The sequence below is a fragment of the Aquila chrysaetos genome, chromosome 1 (assembly GCF_900496995.4).
Source record: "Aquila chrysaetos chrysaetos chromosome 1, bAquChr1.4, whole genome shotgun sequence".
In the NCBI taxonomy this organism is placed as follows: Eukaryota; Metazoa; Chordata; class Aves; order Accipitriformes; family Accipitridae; genus Aquila; species Aquila chrysaetos.
Genome location: NC_044004.1, coordinates 40340738 through 40358612, shown reverse-complemented (window position 1 = coordinate 40358612; position 17875 = coordinate 40340738). Strand labels below are relative to the sequence as shown.

The 17875-nt window shown below is 41.8% G+C and overlaps 1 protein-coding gene across 7 annotated transcripts in view; it reads left to right on the top strand.

Moving 5' to 3' along the window:
- The first annotated feature begins 3782 nt into the window (after nucleotides 1-3782).
- WDR17 (WD repeat domain 17) overlaps nucleotides 3783-17875 on the top strand; it is a 65925-nt gene continuing 51832 nt past the window's right edge. For 4 of the 7 annotated variants that reach the window (XR_003925592.1, XM_030029367.1, XM_041122644.1 and 1 more), the window contains exon 1: nucleotides 3783-3892. Coding sequence is in view for 4 of the 7 variants with exons in the window: in XM_030029367.1 (XP_029885227.1) it covers nucleotides 3785-3892 (108 nt within the window). In the remaining 3 variants the exon portion in view is untranslated. Of the gene's footprint in view, nucleotides 3893-7278; nucleotides 7423-16124; nucleotides 16340-17875 lie in introns of those variants that run through there. The other 3 variants (XM_030029377.1, XM_030029357.2, XM_030029347.1) reach the window with 3 other exon arrangements.

The following is a 17875-nucleotide window of genomic DNA, read 5'->3' as shown; positions in this document are numbered from 1 at the left end:
AGGGACGGCTGAAAACAGCTATGAAAGCATGAATGACGCACAGAAATTGAATAGAAAATTATTATTTGCTACCTGTCATTAAAAAGGGAGGACATGGATTACCAGATGGATGTTTTACAAGTAAAAAATGCAGATAGTTTTCTGCAGGACTTTAAAAATAGAATGCAGTGTGGTAGGATGTTTCGGAGATCAAAAGTTTAGGGGGATAGATAAATGCCAGGGGTACATAACCATGATCTGAATGTAACATTTAGTACAAGAATCTCAGAGTTTATAATTGCCAAAAGAGATAATGTCAAGAGGGAAAGAATACAATTTTTTCCGTATATTCTTTGCCCCTACTTCCCCTTGAAGCTTTTTTTGGAGATGGAACATAGTGCTTGTAGGACCTTTTGTACAACCAAGTCCTAATTCACGGTTGTCGAAAGGCATAACATAAAGAGGGAAAGGCTGTATGGCTTAGTTCCTTACTCTCTCTGCACCTACTTCTTGTACTGACTATTGTTGGATATGGAATATAGTGCTTTGGACTTCTGGTATGACCAAGTATCACGTTATGGTCTTCAAGAAGATATAGGTTAAAACTTAGCATATGCTTGTAAGGAAGGAAGCAAATTCAGCAAAAATTTTGCTGGCAGGCTATTCCCATGTGCCGCAAGCTGAACCACCGAGGAAAATGACCGGCCTGGCTGAACACGGAGCTTTTGCTAGAAGTCAAGAAAAAAAGGAGAGTTTATCATCTCTGGAAGAAAGGGCGGGCAACTTGGGAGGAGTACAGGGATCTTGTTAGATCATACAGAGAGGAAATTAGAAAGGCAAAAGCTCAGCTAGAACTAAATCTGGCCACTATTGTAAGGGAGAACAAAAAATGTTTTTACAAACATGTTAACAGTAAAAAGAATCCCAAGGAGAATATCTATCCTTTAATGGTTACAGAAGGGAACATTGCCACCAGAGATGAGGAAAAGGCTGAGGTACTTAATGCCTTCTTTGCCCCAGTCTTTAATAGGGACACCAGTTATCCTCAGGGTACTCCGCCCCCTGAGCTGGAAGGTGAGGATGAAGAGAAGAATATACCCCCCTTAATCCAGGAGGAAATAATTAGTGACCTACTACACCATCTGGACACTCACAAATCTATGGGACCCAATGGGATCCATCCGAGAGTACTGAGGGAAGTGGCAGAGGTGCTTGCCAAGCCACTCTCCATCATCTGTTAGCGATCCTGGTCAACAGGGGAGGTCCCAGAGGACTGGAGGCTTGCCAATGTGACTCCCATTTACAAGAAGGGTCAGAGGGAGGATCCGGGGAACTATGGGCCTGTCAGCCTGACCTCGGTGCCGGGGAAGATTATGGAACGGTTTGTCTTGAGAGCACTCACATGGCAAGTCCAGGACAAGCAGGGGATCGGGCCCAGTCAGCATGGGTTCATGAAAGGCAGGCCCTGCTTGACCAACCTGATCTCCTTCTATGACCAGGTGACCCACCTAGTGGATGAGGGAAAGGCTGTGGATGTTATCTTCCTTGACTTCAGCAAGGCCTTTGACACTGTCTCGCATGGCATACTCCTTGAGAAGCTGGCATCTCATGGCTTGGACAAGTGTACTTTTTGCTGGGTGAAAAACTGGCTGGCTGGATGAGCCCAGAGGGTTGTGGTGAATGGGGTGAAATCCAGTTGGCGGTGGGTCACAAGTGGTGTTCTCCAGGGCTCGGTGTTGGGCCCCGTTCTGTTTAATATCTTTATCAATGATTTGGATGAGGGGATCGAGTGCACCCTCAGCAAGTTTGCAGATGACACCAAGATGGGAGGCAGGGTCGATCTGCTTGAGGGTAGGGAGGCTTTACAGAGAGATCTGGACAGGCTGGATCGATGGGCTGAGGCCAATTGTGTGCGGTTCAACAAGGCCAAGTGCTGGGTCCTGCACTTCGGTCACAGCAACCCCACGCAGCGCTACGGGCTTGGGGAAGAGTGGCTGGAAAGCTGCCCGGCAGAGAAAGACCTGGGGGTGCTGGTTGACAGCTGGCTGAATATGAGCCAGCAGTGTGCCCAGGTGGCCAACAAGGCCAACAGCATCCTGGCCTGCATCAGAAATAGTGTGGCCAGCAGGTGCAGGGAGGTGATTGTTCCCCTGTACTCGGCACTGGTGAGGCTGCACCTCGAGTACTGAGTTCAGTTTTGGTCCCCTCACTACAGGAAAGACACTGAGGTGCTGGAGCGTGTCCAGAGAAGGGCAACCAAGTTGATGAGGGGCCTGGAGCACAAGTCTTATGAGGAGCGGCTGAGGGAGCTGGGGCTGTTTAGTCTGGAGAAGAGGAGGCTGAGGGGAGACCTTATCGCTCTCTAAAACGACCTGAAGGGAGGTTGTAGTGAGGTGGGTGCTGGTCTCTTCTGTCAGGTGTCTGGAGATAGGACGAGAGGAAATGGCCTCAAGTTGCGGCAAGGGAGATTTAGGTTAGATATTAGGGAAAATTTCTTTACTGAGAGGATTGTCAGACATTGGAATAGGCTGTCCAGGGAAGTGGTTGAGTCACCATCCCTGGAGGTATTCAAAAAGCGTGTAGATGGGGTACTCCATAACATGGTTTAGTGGGCATGGATGACGGTTGGACTTGATGATCTTGAAGGTCTTTTCCAACCTAAATAATTCTATGATTCTATGTGTGTTGGAGATGTACACTTTCCACCTAGTAAATCATATACAAAGTGATAGCCTGTCCACCTCTTCTCAGTTCCTTCTGCTAAAGAAGAATCTGTTGGCAAGGTCAGGATTACATTGTAGGACAGATCTCCTCAAGCAACACATTCTTTTTGTCCAGAGAACATAGTAAGAAGACATTTTTTCTTATTTGAGCATGCATAGATACCAGCAACAGAGGGTTGAGTTAGCTTTAATGAAAGAAATCAAGAACTATCTTTGGAGTTGTAGTTCCACGATTCATGGGCTACCTCCCCACTATTTGCATTGCATTAGCACAAACACAGTAATGGTGATGTAGTGAGTTGAATCAGGAAATTGTTCTGTCTGAAAAATAATTCAAGGAAAAATAGTTGTTCAGTAAACAAGTAAGTTCCATGCTGCAAGTCACCATCCAGCTGCACAAACAACTGGAGGGGGGAAAAAGTAGAAGAGAAAACCACGCAGATGTTGTCCAATAAATGTCTGTGAATTAAAAGCCCACCTATGTACCTGATGACTCCGGGCTGTTGGAGCTGGATCCAGCGGAATGCGTTTTGTGGCTCGTATTTGACGGGATTAGCGAGTGTGTAACGCGATAATATGCAGTTCTTTTCGGTCCCTCAGCATGGAAAAACGGTCTCTACAAACGAGGCGCAGCCGTAGCTAAACGGCTCAAAATTCATGCCATGTTAAAATGCTTAGCTTAACAACGGTATCGTCCGGGGGTATGAGGCCAGCGCTCCCCGCAGGTCCTCGGAGCACGTAAAATGGGCCCTCCCCTCCCGACGCTGGTTTCGGATCCCCTCACGGTAACGGGGAAAGCGGCTCGCTAGCTCTGGAAAACCGCCCCTCTCTCAACCACCGTCCCCGTCGAAACCCGCACGAAAGAGCAGAGCTGGTGCCGGGGTTCGCCCCCTCAGCGTCTCCCGGGTGACGCTGCCGTTAACGGCCGCGGCGCGAGCCGCCGCCGGGGTCTCGCCGGGGCGCAGCTCCTCGGGGGGCCGCGCAGCAAGCCCCGCCCGGGGGCTCGCAGGTAGAGCCTCACCCCGGCTGCCCCGTTGCTAGGTTACGCGGTCCCCGCTTCCGCCCGCCGGCGTCTCCCTCCAATGAGCGCGCGGCGGGGGCGGGCCCGCCGCGTTGCCCGGGAGACGGGGTTGGTTTTCCCCCTGCGCGGCGGCGGCGGCGGTGGCGGTGTCGGCGCTGCGGGAGGACAGGTGAGGGGCTGGCGGCCGCCACCGGGGCAGCCGGGCCCCGCGGGAGGTGTGCGGTACGGCGTCTCTCGCCCCGCCGTGTAGGCCCGGCTCGGGCGGTTGAGCCCGGTGCGGGCCCTGTTGTCCCGCGGGCGGCGGTTCTGTGGGGCTCGGCCGGGCCGCGCCGTGCCGCCCTGCGCCCACCTGCGGCCTGCGGAGGGGGCGGCCCCCTGGGGAGCTTTCGGGGCTTCGGGCGGTCGTCTGAAGTATCCGAGAGCGGGCTGGCGGTGTTGGTGGGGTTTCGCACTTGTTTGGGGACTTTTCTACTGTGTGCGTATCTCTGTACAAACGTGCTTGTGTGGAAACTTAAAATCGAGTGAATGCGGAGGCAGCAACCTTTTGAAGAAGCAAAGCGCCTGGGAAAACGCTTTTCCTCCTTCGGGAGGGAGAGGTTTGGGCTTGTTTATACTTCAAACGCTTTTCCCAGCTGGGACAAGTGCGGGCGGGGGGAGCAAACACGAGCTTAGAGAATTAAAAAAAAAAAAAAAAAAAAAAAAAAAAATCATTCAAGTACAGAAGCAAACTACAGGCTAAGCAAACAAAGCTTATGAAAACAAATTTAAGGCAGCAGACTCTGCAAGTGAAGAAATAAGTATTTAAAGCTTTTTCTGTTAAATAAATTCCTCTGATATCTTTTTGATGGCCATGCGTTTTTAAAAACGTCATGGGCTGGGAAGTCCATTGTGTCTCTTTCTAACTAATTCTAGAGTTTACATCTCTTCTATGTTAGGAGTGTAGAGCTTTCTGGTTGTATGCCTCATTTAAAAATTTTGTCATGATGTAATGCAGTTTCCTGCTATTCATAAGAGCATTTAGGGGGAAGAATTCTGATAATAAACACATATAGTAAACAATCAGATGTTCTTCAAACTTTAGCAAAGTGTTATTTTGCTTAAGTTATTCATGCTAAGGCATATTTCCCATTGTTTTAAGTTCAAGTTGCTAAGCTTTGTACTTTCTAATTTTCTGTAGCCCTAAAATAGGGGAAATTCACTTAGGTTGGCCATTTGTTTCCTGATTAAAGACACAACTGTATAGGTTACTCGTAATTTTAAGGTCTCTGTTAGAGAACAAGTGCCTTGCACAAATCAGTCAAGCTAACTTTGTGTTGTCATTATTCATGTTTTGCATATCAGAACTGTGTAAGAGCTTATGACTGTAGTCATCTTTGGCTAATTGTTGTAACCCATATGGAGACATGGTGATCTAATGAACTTGCAAAGGTAATATGGAGTATATATGGACTAATACAGATAATGCAAAAATTTTAAAATATCTTGGGGGCGTTGTTTTACTTGGTGATTTTTTGGTAACTTATTAATTATTCTGCCTGACAAGATATCTACTGTCTTCTTCCATCTCTGTGTCAACAGAAGTGTCATTCTCTGCATTCTGTTACACTGAATCTTGGACTCATTGAGTACCTCTGGGTATTTAAAGGACCCATAACACAATGATAAACTTGTAATTTGGTCAACTGCTATGAGAAAAATTTCCACATAGCAAGAACAACATAAGAAAGTCCTCACTGAGTTTGACTAATGGTCCGTTTAACTCAGTGGGCCAGTATTTTATTTCTAACAGTGGTAATAGGAAATGATAACTTAGGGAAAGCAATATTTCCTCTTCCTGCAGTCTGTGAGTCAGTTGATGTGGACAATAAGTTACTTGAGCAAATTCTGGTGACGATATCGTGTAACTTGTACATTTTGTTATATAAGGCAAAAGATATGCAGCACAAGAAGAGAAGTAAGTACCAATATAACATCTGAGTTATAGCAACTAGCTATGAGAACTGAGAATTCACCTGTAGGGTATAGGCAACTCAGTGCCATAGTGTCATTCTGGCTAGCAATTATTTATGGTAGCAGCTGAGCTGTACTCTGGGCACTGGAGAAGGACAGAAGCTTTGTACGGTATTCTTTTCCCTATTTAAGTCCTATAATAAGTACACCTTGGCTGAATCCCTTCGGGCTATTTATTCCTTATCCTGTTCTAGCATGGGTTGGAGAATTTGGTTTTGCTGTGATGTGTGCGATTTACTAGATTAGCAGTAAAGGCTTGTACAGTTTTGCTGACTTTTTATGTTGATAACAATATCGTATACTAGCTCTCAAGGCAGTCTCAAGTGTGGGAACTTGTCTCTTCCAGTTCTTTTTGTCATTTGGTGGTGTTTTCATTTATGGTGATGACTTTGACTGCACTGTCGTCTCTGCTAAAGTTCCTCTGTAGCTTTTTCACTTGGGCTGCTTGGTTCAGCTTTATGTGGGAAGCTGTGTGTAAGCAGACAAGTTGATAATTAGTAATTTCTAAAATCTTCATCAGGGATGAATCTTTCTATTTAGTGTCCAGTGCTTAATTTTCTTTTTAATGATGGGGGATGCTCTCGGAAGCAGTTGTTGGAGTGGAAAAGTATTAATGTCATCTTTTTGGGGGGGCGCTGTATGTTATACGTCTCATATTGGTGAAATTAATACTGCCTCCTCCCTACTTAATGAAGTTATTTCCTTAATGTCTAGTCAGTAGAGAAGTTCAGTGCAGGAACATTTATCTACTTTCCAGCCTATGTGGCCAATTTGAACCCAGCTGCTTAGCCTGTATGGTATCTTGATTTAAATAACACTTCTATATCTCTGGTAATTACCTCCTTCTTCCATCGCTTTTTAAAATACTGTATTTAAAATGTTTAAATTCATCTCTCTCGAATATGTTAACCAAACGTAGTGCATGAGTGCCTGGTATAATGGTGTTAAGCTTCTTTCTGTGTTGAAAATAGCTTTCATAACACATTGTACATCTCTTCTTGTGGCCACATCCTGTTGATGGTTCATACTTTTCCCATGGTTTATCACATCCAATGTTTGACTAATTTTGTAAGGTTTTTTTCCTCTCTCTCCTTTTGACTGATTCCATTCTGCTGCTTGTACTATAGTTGTGTAGTTTGTACTCAATTTCATGGTCTCTTGAAACTCATCAACTCTACTTGCAGTTTTTTTGAGGGGATAGTTCATCCCATCCCTTTGATTTATATGTTTTAAGATGTCCTATTTTGTTTCTGTGTTAGATATAATTGTTGGCATTTACTTGTGCCATTAGACAACCTGCTTTTGCTTTTTACATAGTAGCCTCTTTCTTAATGAGACATAAATTGCCAAGTTTATTGATAGTCTGAACCCTAATCTCTTTGGTTTTGACCTTCTGTATTCTCTTTTTCAATCTGGTTAAAGAATCATTTGGGTTTTTTATGCTAGAGTTGATTAATTTAATTTTTTTCCTCAACATAAGCATATCAAGGTCCAAGAGCACTAATTAATGCTCCTATTTTCATTCTCTTAACTTTCTCTTCTAGTTGTTTCCTATTCTCTGAAAATACCTGTAGTGGGAGACTGGTAATGATGGAATGAAAGAGGATATGTCAGATCCTGGAGATCAATTTCATACATAAGTTTAGATGCCAGCAAAGAAAAGTTAAGACTTCCACTTTCAAGTGTGAGGTTAGTGTTGAGAAGAGCTCTGTAATCATTTATTACTAACCTACAGCATGTTTTTTTATACTTAACCTACTGGCTATGAACATGCATGTAGCTGTATCTGGTTCAGATTTCCAGAGGGTGGAGTGCAATCTTGTTGCAGTTAAAGAGGTTTCTTTTTTGGAGGTAGTTATGGTGTCTGTTTTTTCAGACTTCTTTTTGCTTTTGTGGTTATTGAAGCACAAGTGGACCCTGAAGTGTCTGAACAGAACTGTTAAATTGACTGCTCTGTGAAAATTCTTAGGACAGAAAATCTCCATGTTTTAGAACAGTATCTTGGAGACAAACTTTTCAAGAGTTGATCTGTTGTTCTAATAAAATCAAATCTATCTTGCCTGTGTCCAGCTTTAGCTAGTTTTCCAAATTTGGAAAATTAATATTAGCAGATGTGTGAGAGGGTACAGTTTGTACAAGATGATGTACAGCTGGATGTCATCCACACTTTGGCTATTCAACCTCTCTTAGCTCACCATATCCATTAACAAATACATACAGATGATGAATAACACAGGGACATGACCAACATCTGAAGGATTTTAAATATTACCTTGAGCTTCACAGATAGAGAGAATTATTTCTTCTTCTTTCTTTTTTTTTTTTTTTTTTTGTGCCTACTTTCAGGTGGGCTTTTTTGTGTTTTAGATGCTGAAATGTTTTTCTGCTAAGAAAAGTTCTTGGTATGTTGAGTTAAATATACTGAGGAAGTGGTTTTGTTATTTCTTATATCTGCCATAGAAATGTACTTAAATATAAACAACAAGTACTATTATCTTAACATCCAAATCAGCAGACCATAGTTTAAAAAGTGATTATTATTAAAATATTTACTTTAAAATGTGTTTGTTGTCATTCCAGACAGGGATTTGCGTATTACATTCTAAATTTATTATAATCTAATACGTTCTGAAGAATGTATGAGAATGGAATGACTTAGTTAACATTGGCATCCTATGAGTGTGATACAAAAAATACATGCAACATCTTTCTTGCCATATTAACTGTTTGCTGACAGACTGAATGATCTTTTTTTTCTTTTTTTACAGAAAGTGGGGCACTTTAGCTTTGAGTACATTCAGATTTTATACTTGTAGTGATTATGAAACCAAGACAGGCATTTCAGTATAGACATAGGTTTATGAATAAGCTTATATTTTTTCTCCATACATATGCTGTGTGCCCTTTTTGTCTTTTTTTGACCAAGCAATTTGAAAATCTGAGATATTTAAGTTTCCCTTTTCTTAAATGTTATATGTATTCTTCACAGTATTTTAATGGAAACATCTGCTAAGCCATATTAATGGTGATACTGTATATATAAACATACTTATTTTTTTCTTAAGAGGTGTTAATTTATTCTCTTAAAAAGAAAAAAAGACTGTAAAGTTTCACTGAATTTATTTTTCAAGATCCAGTTACGGAACATCCTTAGGAAGCTACGTGATCAAGTCCAATCCACTGCTATTGTTGGCAGCTAGAGCCTAATCTCCTCCATAAACTGATAAAGCTCCATCTTAAAAGTAGCCATGTTTTTGTCCTTGTACCCTTGTGGGAAGGTTGTTCTAAAATCTCATCCCGGTGCAGATCTGGTGACGATGATGGTGTTGCACATCTGTTACTAACAGCTTATTCTAATCACTGTGAGGTGGCCTGGCTATCCTGTATGTCATCTTGTCCTGAAAAATCCATACAGCTTGTTGGGAAAGAGCAAATGAGGGCAAAAAAGAAAAAGGACAACCATTTAGAGCCCTGCTTATGCTTGTGCCCTTAGTAGCTTGGGAGGGGTGGGGGAAATCTAATTCTTAACTGACCTCGTATGACATACGATCACTGAGACGTAGGTTTGCTGTGTCATTATTGTATGATTGCTTGTTGCACAGCCTTACTGTAAACGTGATATTTTAGGATTTATTTTAGGATATTTAGGATCATTACATGCTTCATATTCTCAGTGTAGAGGTTCTTAAAGCACTGATTAATAAATAAAACCTCAGGGTTTTTAACTGACTTCTTTACTATAGATATTAATGTAATGAATTTACATAATGCCATACAAATTATGAAAATAATGAATTTCTATACTTTTGTAACTTAAGGAATTTTAAAAGTATTTTGTTCTTAGGTTTTTCATTGTGTGTGTTTTGTTATGAAGACATTAATTCATATAATGAATTTTGTGGCTTTAAAATGTATCCAAAGAGAACATGCAAAGTTGTAGCATGTTAATCTTTAGTATATAGTAATTCGGTACATAAGTTTTAGTGCTATGATGGGACGTATTATGAAATAATGTCTACCTGGATTGACAGAGAATGAATTTTGTCATAGCATTGGGTACAGTGAATCTGGAGACAAGCTTGCTAAAATACCAATTTCTATGAGGTGTAACTATAGTCAGTTAACTGAAAATCATTCTTAATTTTGAAACATACTTAATGCTACTGATTTATGGCAAGAATATGTAAAACCTGAGTTTTTAAAGAAATTATACAGACAAATGTCTAAATAGTTCTCTATATAAGATTTAAGCAGAAACACAAACAGTGGTTAGAAATTTATTTGGAAAAAAATGAGTGCATGGTTGATTTGGCACAGTATATCAACTACAGATTATTAAATAATAGAAAATTTGGTGGCAAAAGTGGAAGATCAAGATAAAGAAGTTTCTTACCTCTTTTCTGTTCTTGAAGATCTTTTCCTCATAACTAAAATGCATAACTTCAGATACTGCCAGATAACATGGGAGAAGAGTATCAGTTTGTTCATTCCAGTGGCATATAGATCATTATTTTCAGATGTAATCTTTTATCCTTTGTTTTCTAGGTAAACTCTATATGTATGTTATATTTAGGTATATGTTTTAGTGTATAGAGATGGAGGCCTTCAGCATATCCTTTCAGAGTCTTTTAAGGTCATGTCTTTGTAGAGAGCAAGGTAGTAGCTTACTCTTATAAAAAGATGTCTGCACTGGAGTGTCCAGAAGTAAGATCAACTTTCATATTAAATACGACTAGAAGGCAAACATTGATTTTTTTTTTTTTTTTTTTTTTTTTGGGGGGGGGGGAAATGTGTGTTTGTTTTTTGTAATTCTTGACCTTTGTACTGCTGAACTTTAACCACATGTTGTAATGTTCTTATCCTAAAGCATCACAATTTACAACATCACTTCCATTTTATCCTTCTGACTCTTTTAGGTTTTTTGTATTTATGCCTAGCCAATCAAACTTTGGGGCCAAGTATTTAGCTGTTTTATCTATGGTACTGGAGGTAGTAACCTCCACTAACTGTTACTATTCTCAGGTTGCACATCCTTCCTTGTTACTATATAAGGCAGAATCATTAAAAGCAGTTGGCAAAACCCAATTACTATCTTACTCCTGCTGGATCATATCTTAGAGGAAATTTCATAGTGCTTGGGCTTTCTGTCCTGCCTAATGCCCACACTTAAGGTAACTGAAGGTTGTCATTGTCAATAAAGTAAGTCTTCACTTGGAATGAAAACCTCTCCTACTTGAAGCTAGAAGTTGTTTCTGACTCTGAAATAACATTGAACTGTTCAATATTCAACTTCTTTGACAATTCTTTGATTTAGGAATCCAAATACGGATTAAAGAACCTTCTATTGGTGGCTGGATTGATTCATTGTCAGTGTTTTTCAGACAGTAGTTCTGTGAATATGTACAATTTCTGTTATCCTTGACACATGATGGCTCAAACTTGAGAAGAAATTCCCTCTGCAATCTCAATATCTCTGAGACTACATGTTACCAACTGGTAACGCTGAAAAAAAATGTTTGGGTGTTTTGTTTTTTTTTTTTAATGTTTAGCATAGAGTATAGACCTTTTTTCCCAGTATCAACACCTTATGTGAAAGATTCCCAAACTTATTTGTCTAGTCACTATATTCTACAGTGGCCCATAGCTGCTTGTGATAGCAGATCCTAGAATTGTGCTGGCTACATGCATTACAGCCCTCATAGGAATTGCTTGTACATGTAAGTGGAAATGCCTTATATGGACAACATTACCTCTGGTAATAATAAACTATGTACTCCATCTCCTTCATCTGCCTTCTTTGAATCCCTGTAACTCATGGTTTCAGAGCTCGCAGCTGTGGGATCCAGTGCCTCTGCCATTTTTACAGCATTCTGCTAGTGGGCTTGGCTCACTGAGCATCCAGGCAGTTGTTGGTCTACTCTCGAGCTCCCCAGTCCCAGTCATTCCCCATCTTCACAGTGCAGCTTTCACCTTATGAACCATCTTTTGTTTCACTTCTGTCTGTCCTTCCTGCTCAAACTCACTTGAGGTTGTGAAGTTTATCAGAGCAATACAGGAAAAACCTGAGAAACAGTCTTCTAGAAGAATGTTTTCTCTCTTCCCTCATGGTAACAAGATACGGGTTTTCATTATGCTGTTGGGATGGAGGACACCAGAGACTCAGTGAGCAGAGGAAGTTTTCAGAACCCATGGCTAGTTGAATGTCATTAGATTCTCAAAGGTAATGCTGCCAGCTCCTTCCCACTACTGAGCATTATACTGTGAGAAGATAAAATTGGCCATAGGCACATTCAAACTGAGGCTCTTTCTAGATCAGAATGCTAGTGTAGTGACCTCTTGTGAGCTTACAAGACTCTCTGACCTGATGATGATATGGCATCAAGAGTGCTGCTCCCCTGCATCTTCCAATGCACAGGCTCTAATTGGCCTGACCAGCCCATAACTCTTGCTCTGCAATCTCCAGCTTTACCCTCTTTCCTCCCCATGCCAGGGGTTTAACTGTCTGTGTTCAAGGCAAGCTCTGCTATGGTGCAGTTGTGTAACCTTGGGTCAGACTGTGTGAAAACAGTGAAGTCAGGAGAAAGAGCTATGAGAAACCTTGTCTGGGACCTCCCTCCATGCACCTTCTGCCCCCTGGCTCTAGAGCTGCATTGGAGCTCAGGCCCTTGCCTTGGTCTTTGCCTTTGTCATAGCCATACTGGGCCTGGCCTTAACGCCTTGTTGCTCCTGACCTTACCTTGCTGAATTCCTGTCTTGATCTTGGATTTGCTTTGGCACTGTGAACTTGTCTGGTGATCACTGGCCTATCAGCTGAACCTGGTTACTGCTGCTCTTGTACTGAGGGACTGTGCCACTCATCAGCAAGGTCACACACACACATATACACACACAGACCTGCACCCACCCACACCCCCCCCACCTGCTTTGTGGTCACCTTTGGCTCCTGGCTTCCGTGCTTTGCAAAGTAGCCTATTTGTGCTGCTCCTTGTTGGTCTTACCGCAGGCAGATAAGAGCCCTACTCCTAATGGAAAGTCTCCCTCAGAGTCCAGACTGAGAGATAAAGAATAAAGACTGCACAGTTATGTGAAGGAGAGAAAACAGAGTACATAGTCCTGTATTGTCTGGCTGCCTCTATGAAGTTCTAGAAGTTGGCCTTCTCCTGAGCAGGTTGGCTCATTCATAGCCCTGAGACACAACCTCAGTGTGACAGTGGGACTTCATGAGGGCCGTGGACAGTCTGGACAATGCACTTGAATATGTGCTAATATGACTGTGAATACAGGAGGAGCTAAGCATTGTGAAATGACCCAGAACAGTATTAAATCTAGACTGCTATTTTTGTATGCTTTTAGTTGGCTTATTTTGTATATCTCACTTGCCTTTTAAAATGCACACGGCAATGTAAAAAAGCTGAAGTGCTGAGCCTGGCAAGATATGTTGGGTTTCTCTAAGTATGTTCTTATAATTATATGTATTTCTCGAAGTCTTATATTGCAGCATTGATAGCTATCACAATTTCCACCTCAAATGATGAGAAAATGATGTTTGTGAGTGCTAAATAGTAACAGACCTTTTTGACTTGTAATATACATTAATAGTTTATTCTTGTTGTGTCATATCTTTACATATTAGTTACTACATATGCATAACAACTTTAGGTTCTAAAATTTAGTTACTTTACCAGAACCATTCCCTCTAGGAGTAAAGTCCTGACCCTGAGAATTGTAAAATCTTTCTATCGCTTGCTGAAATGAGAGTACCTAGTTCCAAAGGGAGGATTGTGAAATGTCTGCACCATAGGCTTGATCATAGAATCATAGAATATCTCAAGTTGGAAGGGAGTCATGAGGATCATTGAGTCCAACACCCTGCTCCTCGCAGGACTGCCTAAAACTCAACCATATGACTAAGAACATCATCCATATGCTTTAATGGATACAGAAGGGAATGTAGCCACCAGAGATGAGGAAAAGGCTGAGGTACTTAATGCCTTCTTTGCCTCAGTTTTTAATAGGGAGACCAGTTATCCTTAGGGTACTCCGCCCCCTGAGCTGGAAGGTGAGGATGAAGAGAAGAATATACCCCCCTTAATCCAGGAGGAAATAGTTAGTGACCTACTACACCATCTGGACACTCACAAATCTATGGGACCTGATGGGATCCATCCGAGAGTACTGAGGGAAGTGGCAGAGGTGCTTGCCAAGCCACTCTCCATCATCTGTTAGCGATCCTGGTCAACAGGGGAGGTCCCAGAGGACTGGAGGCTTGCCAATGTGACTCCCATTTACAAGAAGGGTCAGAGGGAGGATCCGGGGAACTACGGGCCTGTCAGCCTGACCTCGGTGCCGGGGAAGATTATGGAACGGTTTGTCTTGAGAGCACTCACATGGCAAGTCCAGGATAAGAAGGGGATCAGGCCCAGTCAGCATGGGTTCATGAAAGGCAGGCCCTGCTTGACCAACCTGATCTCCTTCTATGACCAGGTGACCCACCTAGTGGATGAGGGAAAGGCTGTGGATGTTATCTTCCTTGACTTCAGCAAGGCCTTTGACACTGTCTCTCATGGCATACTCCTTGAGAAGCTGGCATCTCATGGCTTGGACAAGTGTACTTTTTGCTGGGTGAAAAACTGGCTGGATGGATGAGCCCAGAGGGTTGTGGTGAATGGGGTGAAATCCAGTTGGCGGTGGGTCACAAGTGGTGTTCTCCAGGGCTCGGTGTTGGGCCCCGTTCTGTTTAATATCTTTATCAATGATTTGGATGAGGGGATCGAGTGCACCCTCAGCAAGTTTGCAGATGACACCAAGATGGGAGGCAGGGTCGATCTGCTTGAGGGTAGGGAGGCTTTACAGAGAGATCTGGACAGGCTGGATCGATGGGCTGAGGCCAATTGTGTGCGGTTCAACAAGGCCAAGTGCTGGGTCCTGCACTTCGGTCACAGCAACCCCACGCAGCGCTACGGGCTTGGGGAAGAGTGGCTGGAAAGCTGCCCGGCAGAGAAAGACCTGGGGATGCTGGTTGACAGCTGGCTGAATATGAGCCAGCAGTGTGCCCAGGTGGCCAACAAGGCCAACAGCATCCTGGCCTGCATCAGAAATAGTGTGGCCAGCAGGTGCAGGGAGGTGATTGTTCCCCTGTACTCGGCACTGGTGAGGCTGCACCTCGAGTACTGAGTTCAGTTTTGGGCCCCTCACTACAGGAAAGACATTGAGGTGCTGGAGCGTGTCCAGAGAAGGGCAACCAAGCTGATGAGGGGCCTGGAGCACAAGTCTTATGAGGAGCGGCTGAGGGAGCTGGGGCTGTTTAGTCTGGAGAAGAGGAGGCTGAGGGGAGACCTTATCGCTCTCTAAAACGACCTGAAGGGAGGTTGTAGTGAGGTGGGTGCTGGTCTCTTCTGTCAGGTGTCTGGAGATAGGACGAGAGGAAATGGCCTCAAGTTGCGGCAAGGGAGATTTAGGTTAGATATTAGGGAAAATTCCTTTACTGAGAGGGTTGTCAGACATTGGAATAGGCTGCCCAGGGAAGTGGTTGAGTCACCATCCCTGGAGGTATTCAAAAAGCGTGTAGATGGGGTACTCCATAACATGGTTTAGTGGGCATGGATGACAGTTGGACTTGATGATCTTGAAGGTCTTTTCCAACCTAAATAATTCTATGATTCTATGCTTTTTGAACTCTGACAGGCTTGGTGCTGTGACCAGTTTCCTGGGGACCCTGTTCCAGTGACCGACCACCCTCTCAATGACATTTTCCTAATGTCCAACCTGAACTTTTCCTGATGCAGCTTCATTCCATTTCCTCATGTCACCTCAAGAATTAAACAATTGTTTCTGCATTATATTCATTTAATCTGTTTTATCTTTTTAATCCCTCTGGAATATTGTAAATACATTTATTGGGCAATCTATTGTAAGGTTGTATATGCCTTAAAGATGTCTCTTTTGGTCTGATCTATTAAAATTCCTTATTAACGTTCAATGCTTGAGCAAAAATTCATTTTTTTTACTTTGACATCATAGTACATTTTGTTGTCCTTAAAAGTGAGAACAAAGAACACTTAACTAGATTTGCCAACTGGACTTTAGGTTAAGTGCATACTAAGTTATTTATAAAACATTTAGTAAGATTAACCTTAATTACAGAAATTTAAGGGTTGGAATACTTTGAGATTTTTCATATTTTTATTGTAATATTTAGTACATGGAGTTTCACTCATCCTCCGCTGGAGTATTATTATACCTATAGTATAATAGTTTTTCCAGCAGTTGGAGGTGAATGATGGAATAGGCAAACAAATATAATGGACCCATGATGCATTTGCAGCTAGTAGTCTTTCTTGTCTTTATTTTTCAAGTATAATCTAGCACAAAGCTTTTTACTTTATTTACAGGTAATTGTAACAGATCATTTTTAGCAGTTTAAGTTCCTGTCCACTATCCTGTGAAGATTTTAATTACATCTGTACCTTTGAGCTGAAGATAGTGCCAGTTTATTTAAAAGATAATACAGTATCTGTATTCATTTAGCCCATGCTTCCCTGATTATTCTGAAACTAAGTGTGAAAGATGGTGTTAGTCTCTCTTGAGAGACTCATTGTTCTAACAGGTTGGTATTGAGACTAGAAAATTCAGTTCGCATACATTGTGGAACACCTATAGGTGTAAAACAACAACAAATTTGTTACTGTTGAACTACATGTAATACTTTGGTCAAGATTCTGAATGATGCTATGTGCCCTTATAAAGAGACAGTGTAGGCTGAAAGCAAAGGCTTTCCTAAATGTACTAGTATTAATTTATTTGAAACCATGATTTTGGGGTGTAACAAGCAGTAATAACGTGGATATGATTTGTTTAGCAAATTGTAAAATTTTTCTTCATAGGAGTCATACGTCAGTAACATTTTGCTATAACAAAATTTTGTCATTTAGTCATAGACCATGGATGTGGTCAGGCATTTCTTCAGCCATATGAATAGAGGTGTCTGAATTAATCCTATGTTTCCCATATAGTTTGAGACCATGCAATTCTGTGCACTTTGTGTTGTTTATGTTTGAGCCAAAGTCTCAAAGGGCAAGTAATCTGAAAAATTTCAGCATTAGGGTGGGAAGTTCCTCTGTATGTTTTTGTGTATGTATCTGTTTACCTGGAGGACTGTATAACCACAAAAAAAATCTGCTAATCTGGGAATGCTACTTCCCATAAATATAATGGGTGTCTTGATTTAAATTTTTATTATTTTGTGTATGTGCTTTGGTTTTTTTTTTTCCCTTGGATGTCATACTTTCTGAGTAAGAGATTGGAAAGCAAAAGTATTGATGCTTTTCTTTATTTCCCTGCTGCATATCTGAGAATGTAGCTTGCTTATACAATAGCCTTAATGGAAACTACTTGTGCTAGAGTAGTTCTGGTGATGACACTGAATTGGTCTTTGGAAATAGTAATGTTGACCGCTAACTCCAGGTTAATATCTGGTACTTTAAGCTGTTCTTTTCCTGCTTTGCTTTGTTTATTTCTTGATTGAACAATTGACTTCATAGTCTAGCTTTTGCATTTATTATATTATGAACTTTGGGAAACAGCTTGTTAATCCAGTATAGAAAGGCAGAGGCGGTCTGGGTTCTAGATTTCTTGAGAAACTGGCAGTTTTTAGGTCTCCATAACCTCTGTTGAGGATTTGATAGTTGCTGCAAGCATGCAGTTGAGGAGATTTGTATGATAATGTCTCCTAAACAGCACAGCTGATGAAGTGTGCAGTACTGAATTGTTGTGTGAGCAGTACAGCTTTTATTCCTCTTTTTACCTCTTGTTTTCATTGGTATAATGCACTGTGAAATCTGATGTGAAACCTGAGAGCATACCAGAAAAAGGATAACTAGCTGCAGAAGGAATAAATACAGTCAGATATGTGAAATTCTCCCAAGGGAGAGAAAAGAAGCAGATGCATTCTGATGAATTAGTGAAAATTAGGCTTTTAAAATTTCCCAGCCAGTGCTGGTGGCTGTAGCTGAGCCTTTCAGGCTCTGCTGGCTGCGAACAATGGAGATGCAGATCTTTTTTTCTTCTTTTTTTTTTCCCTTTTTAAAAAAATGATAAACATAAGATGTTCGGGACTTGTGATAATCATGGCCCCTCCTACTGT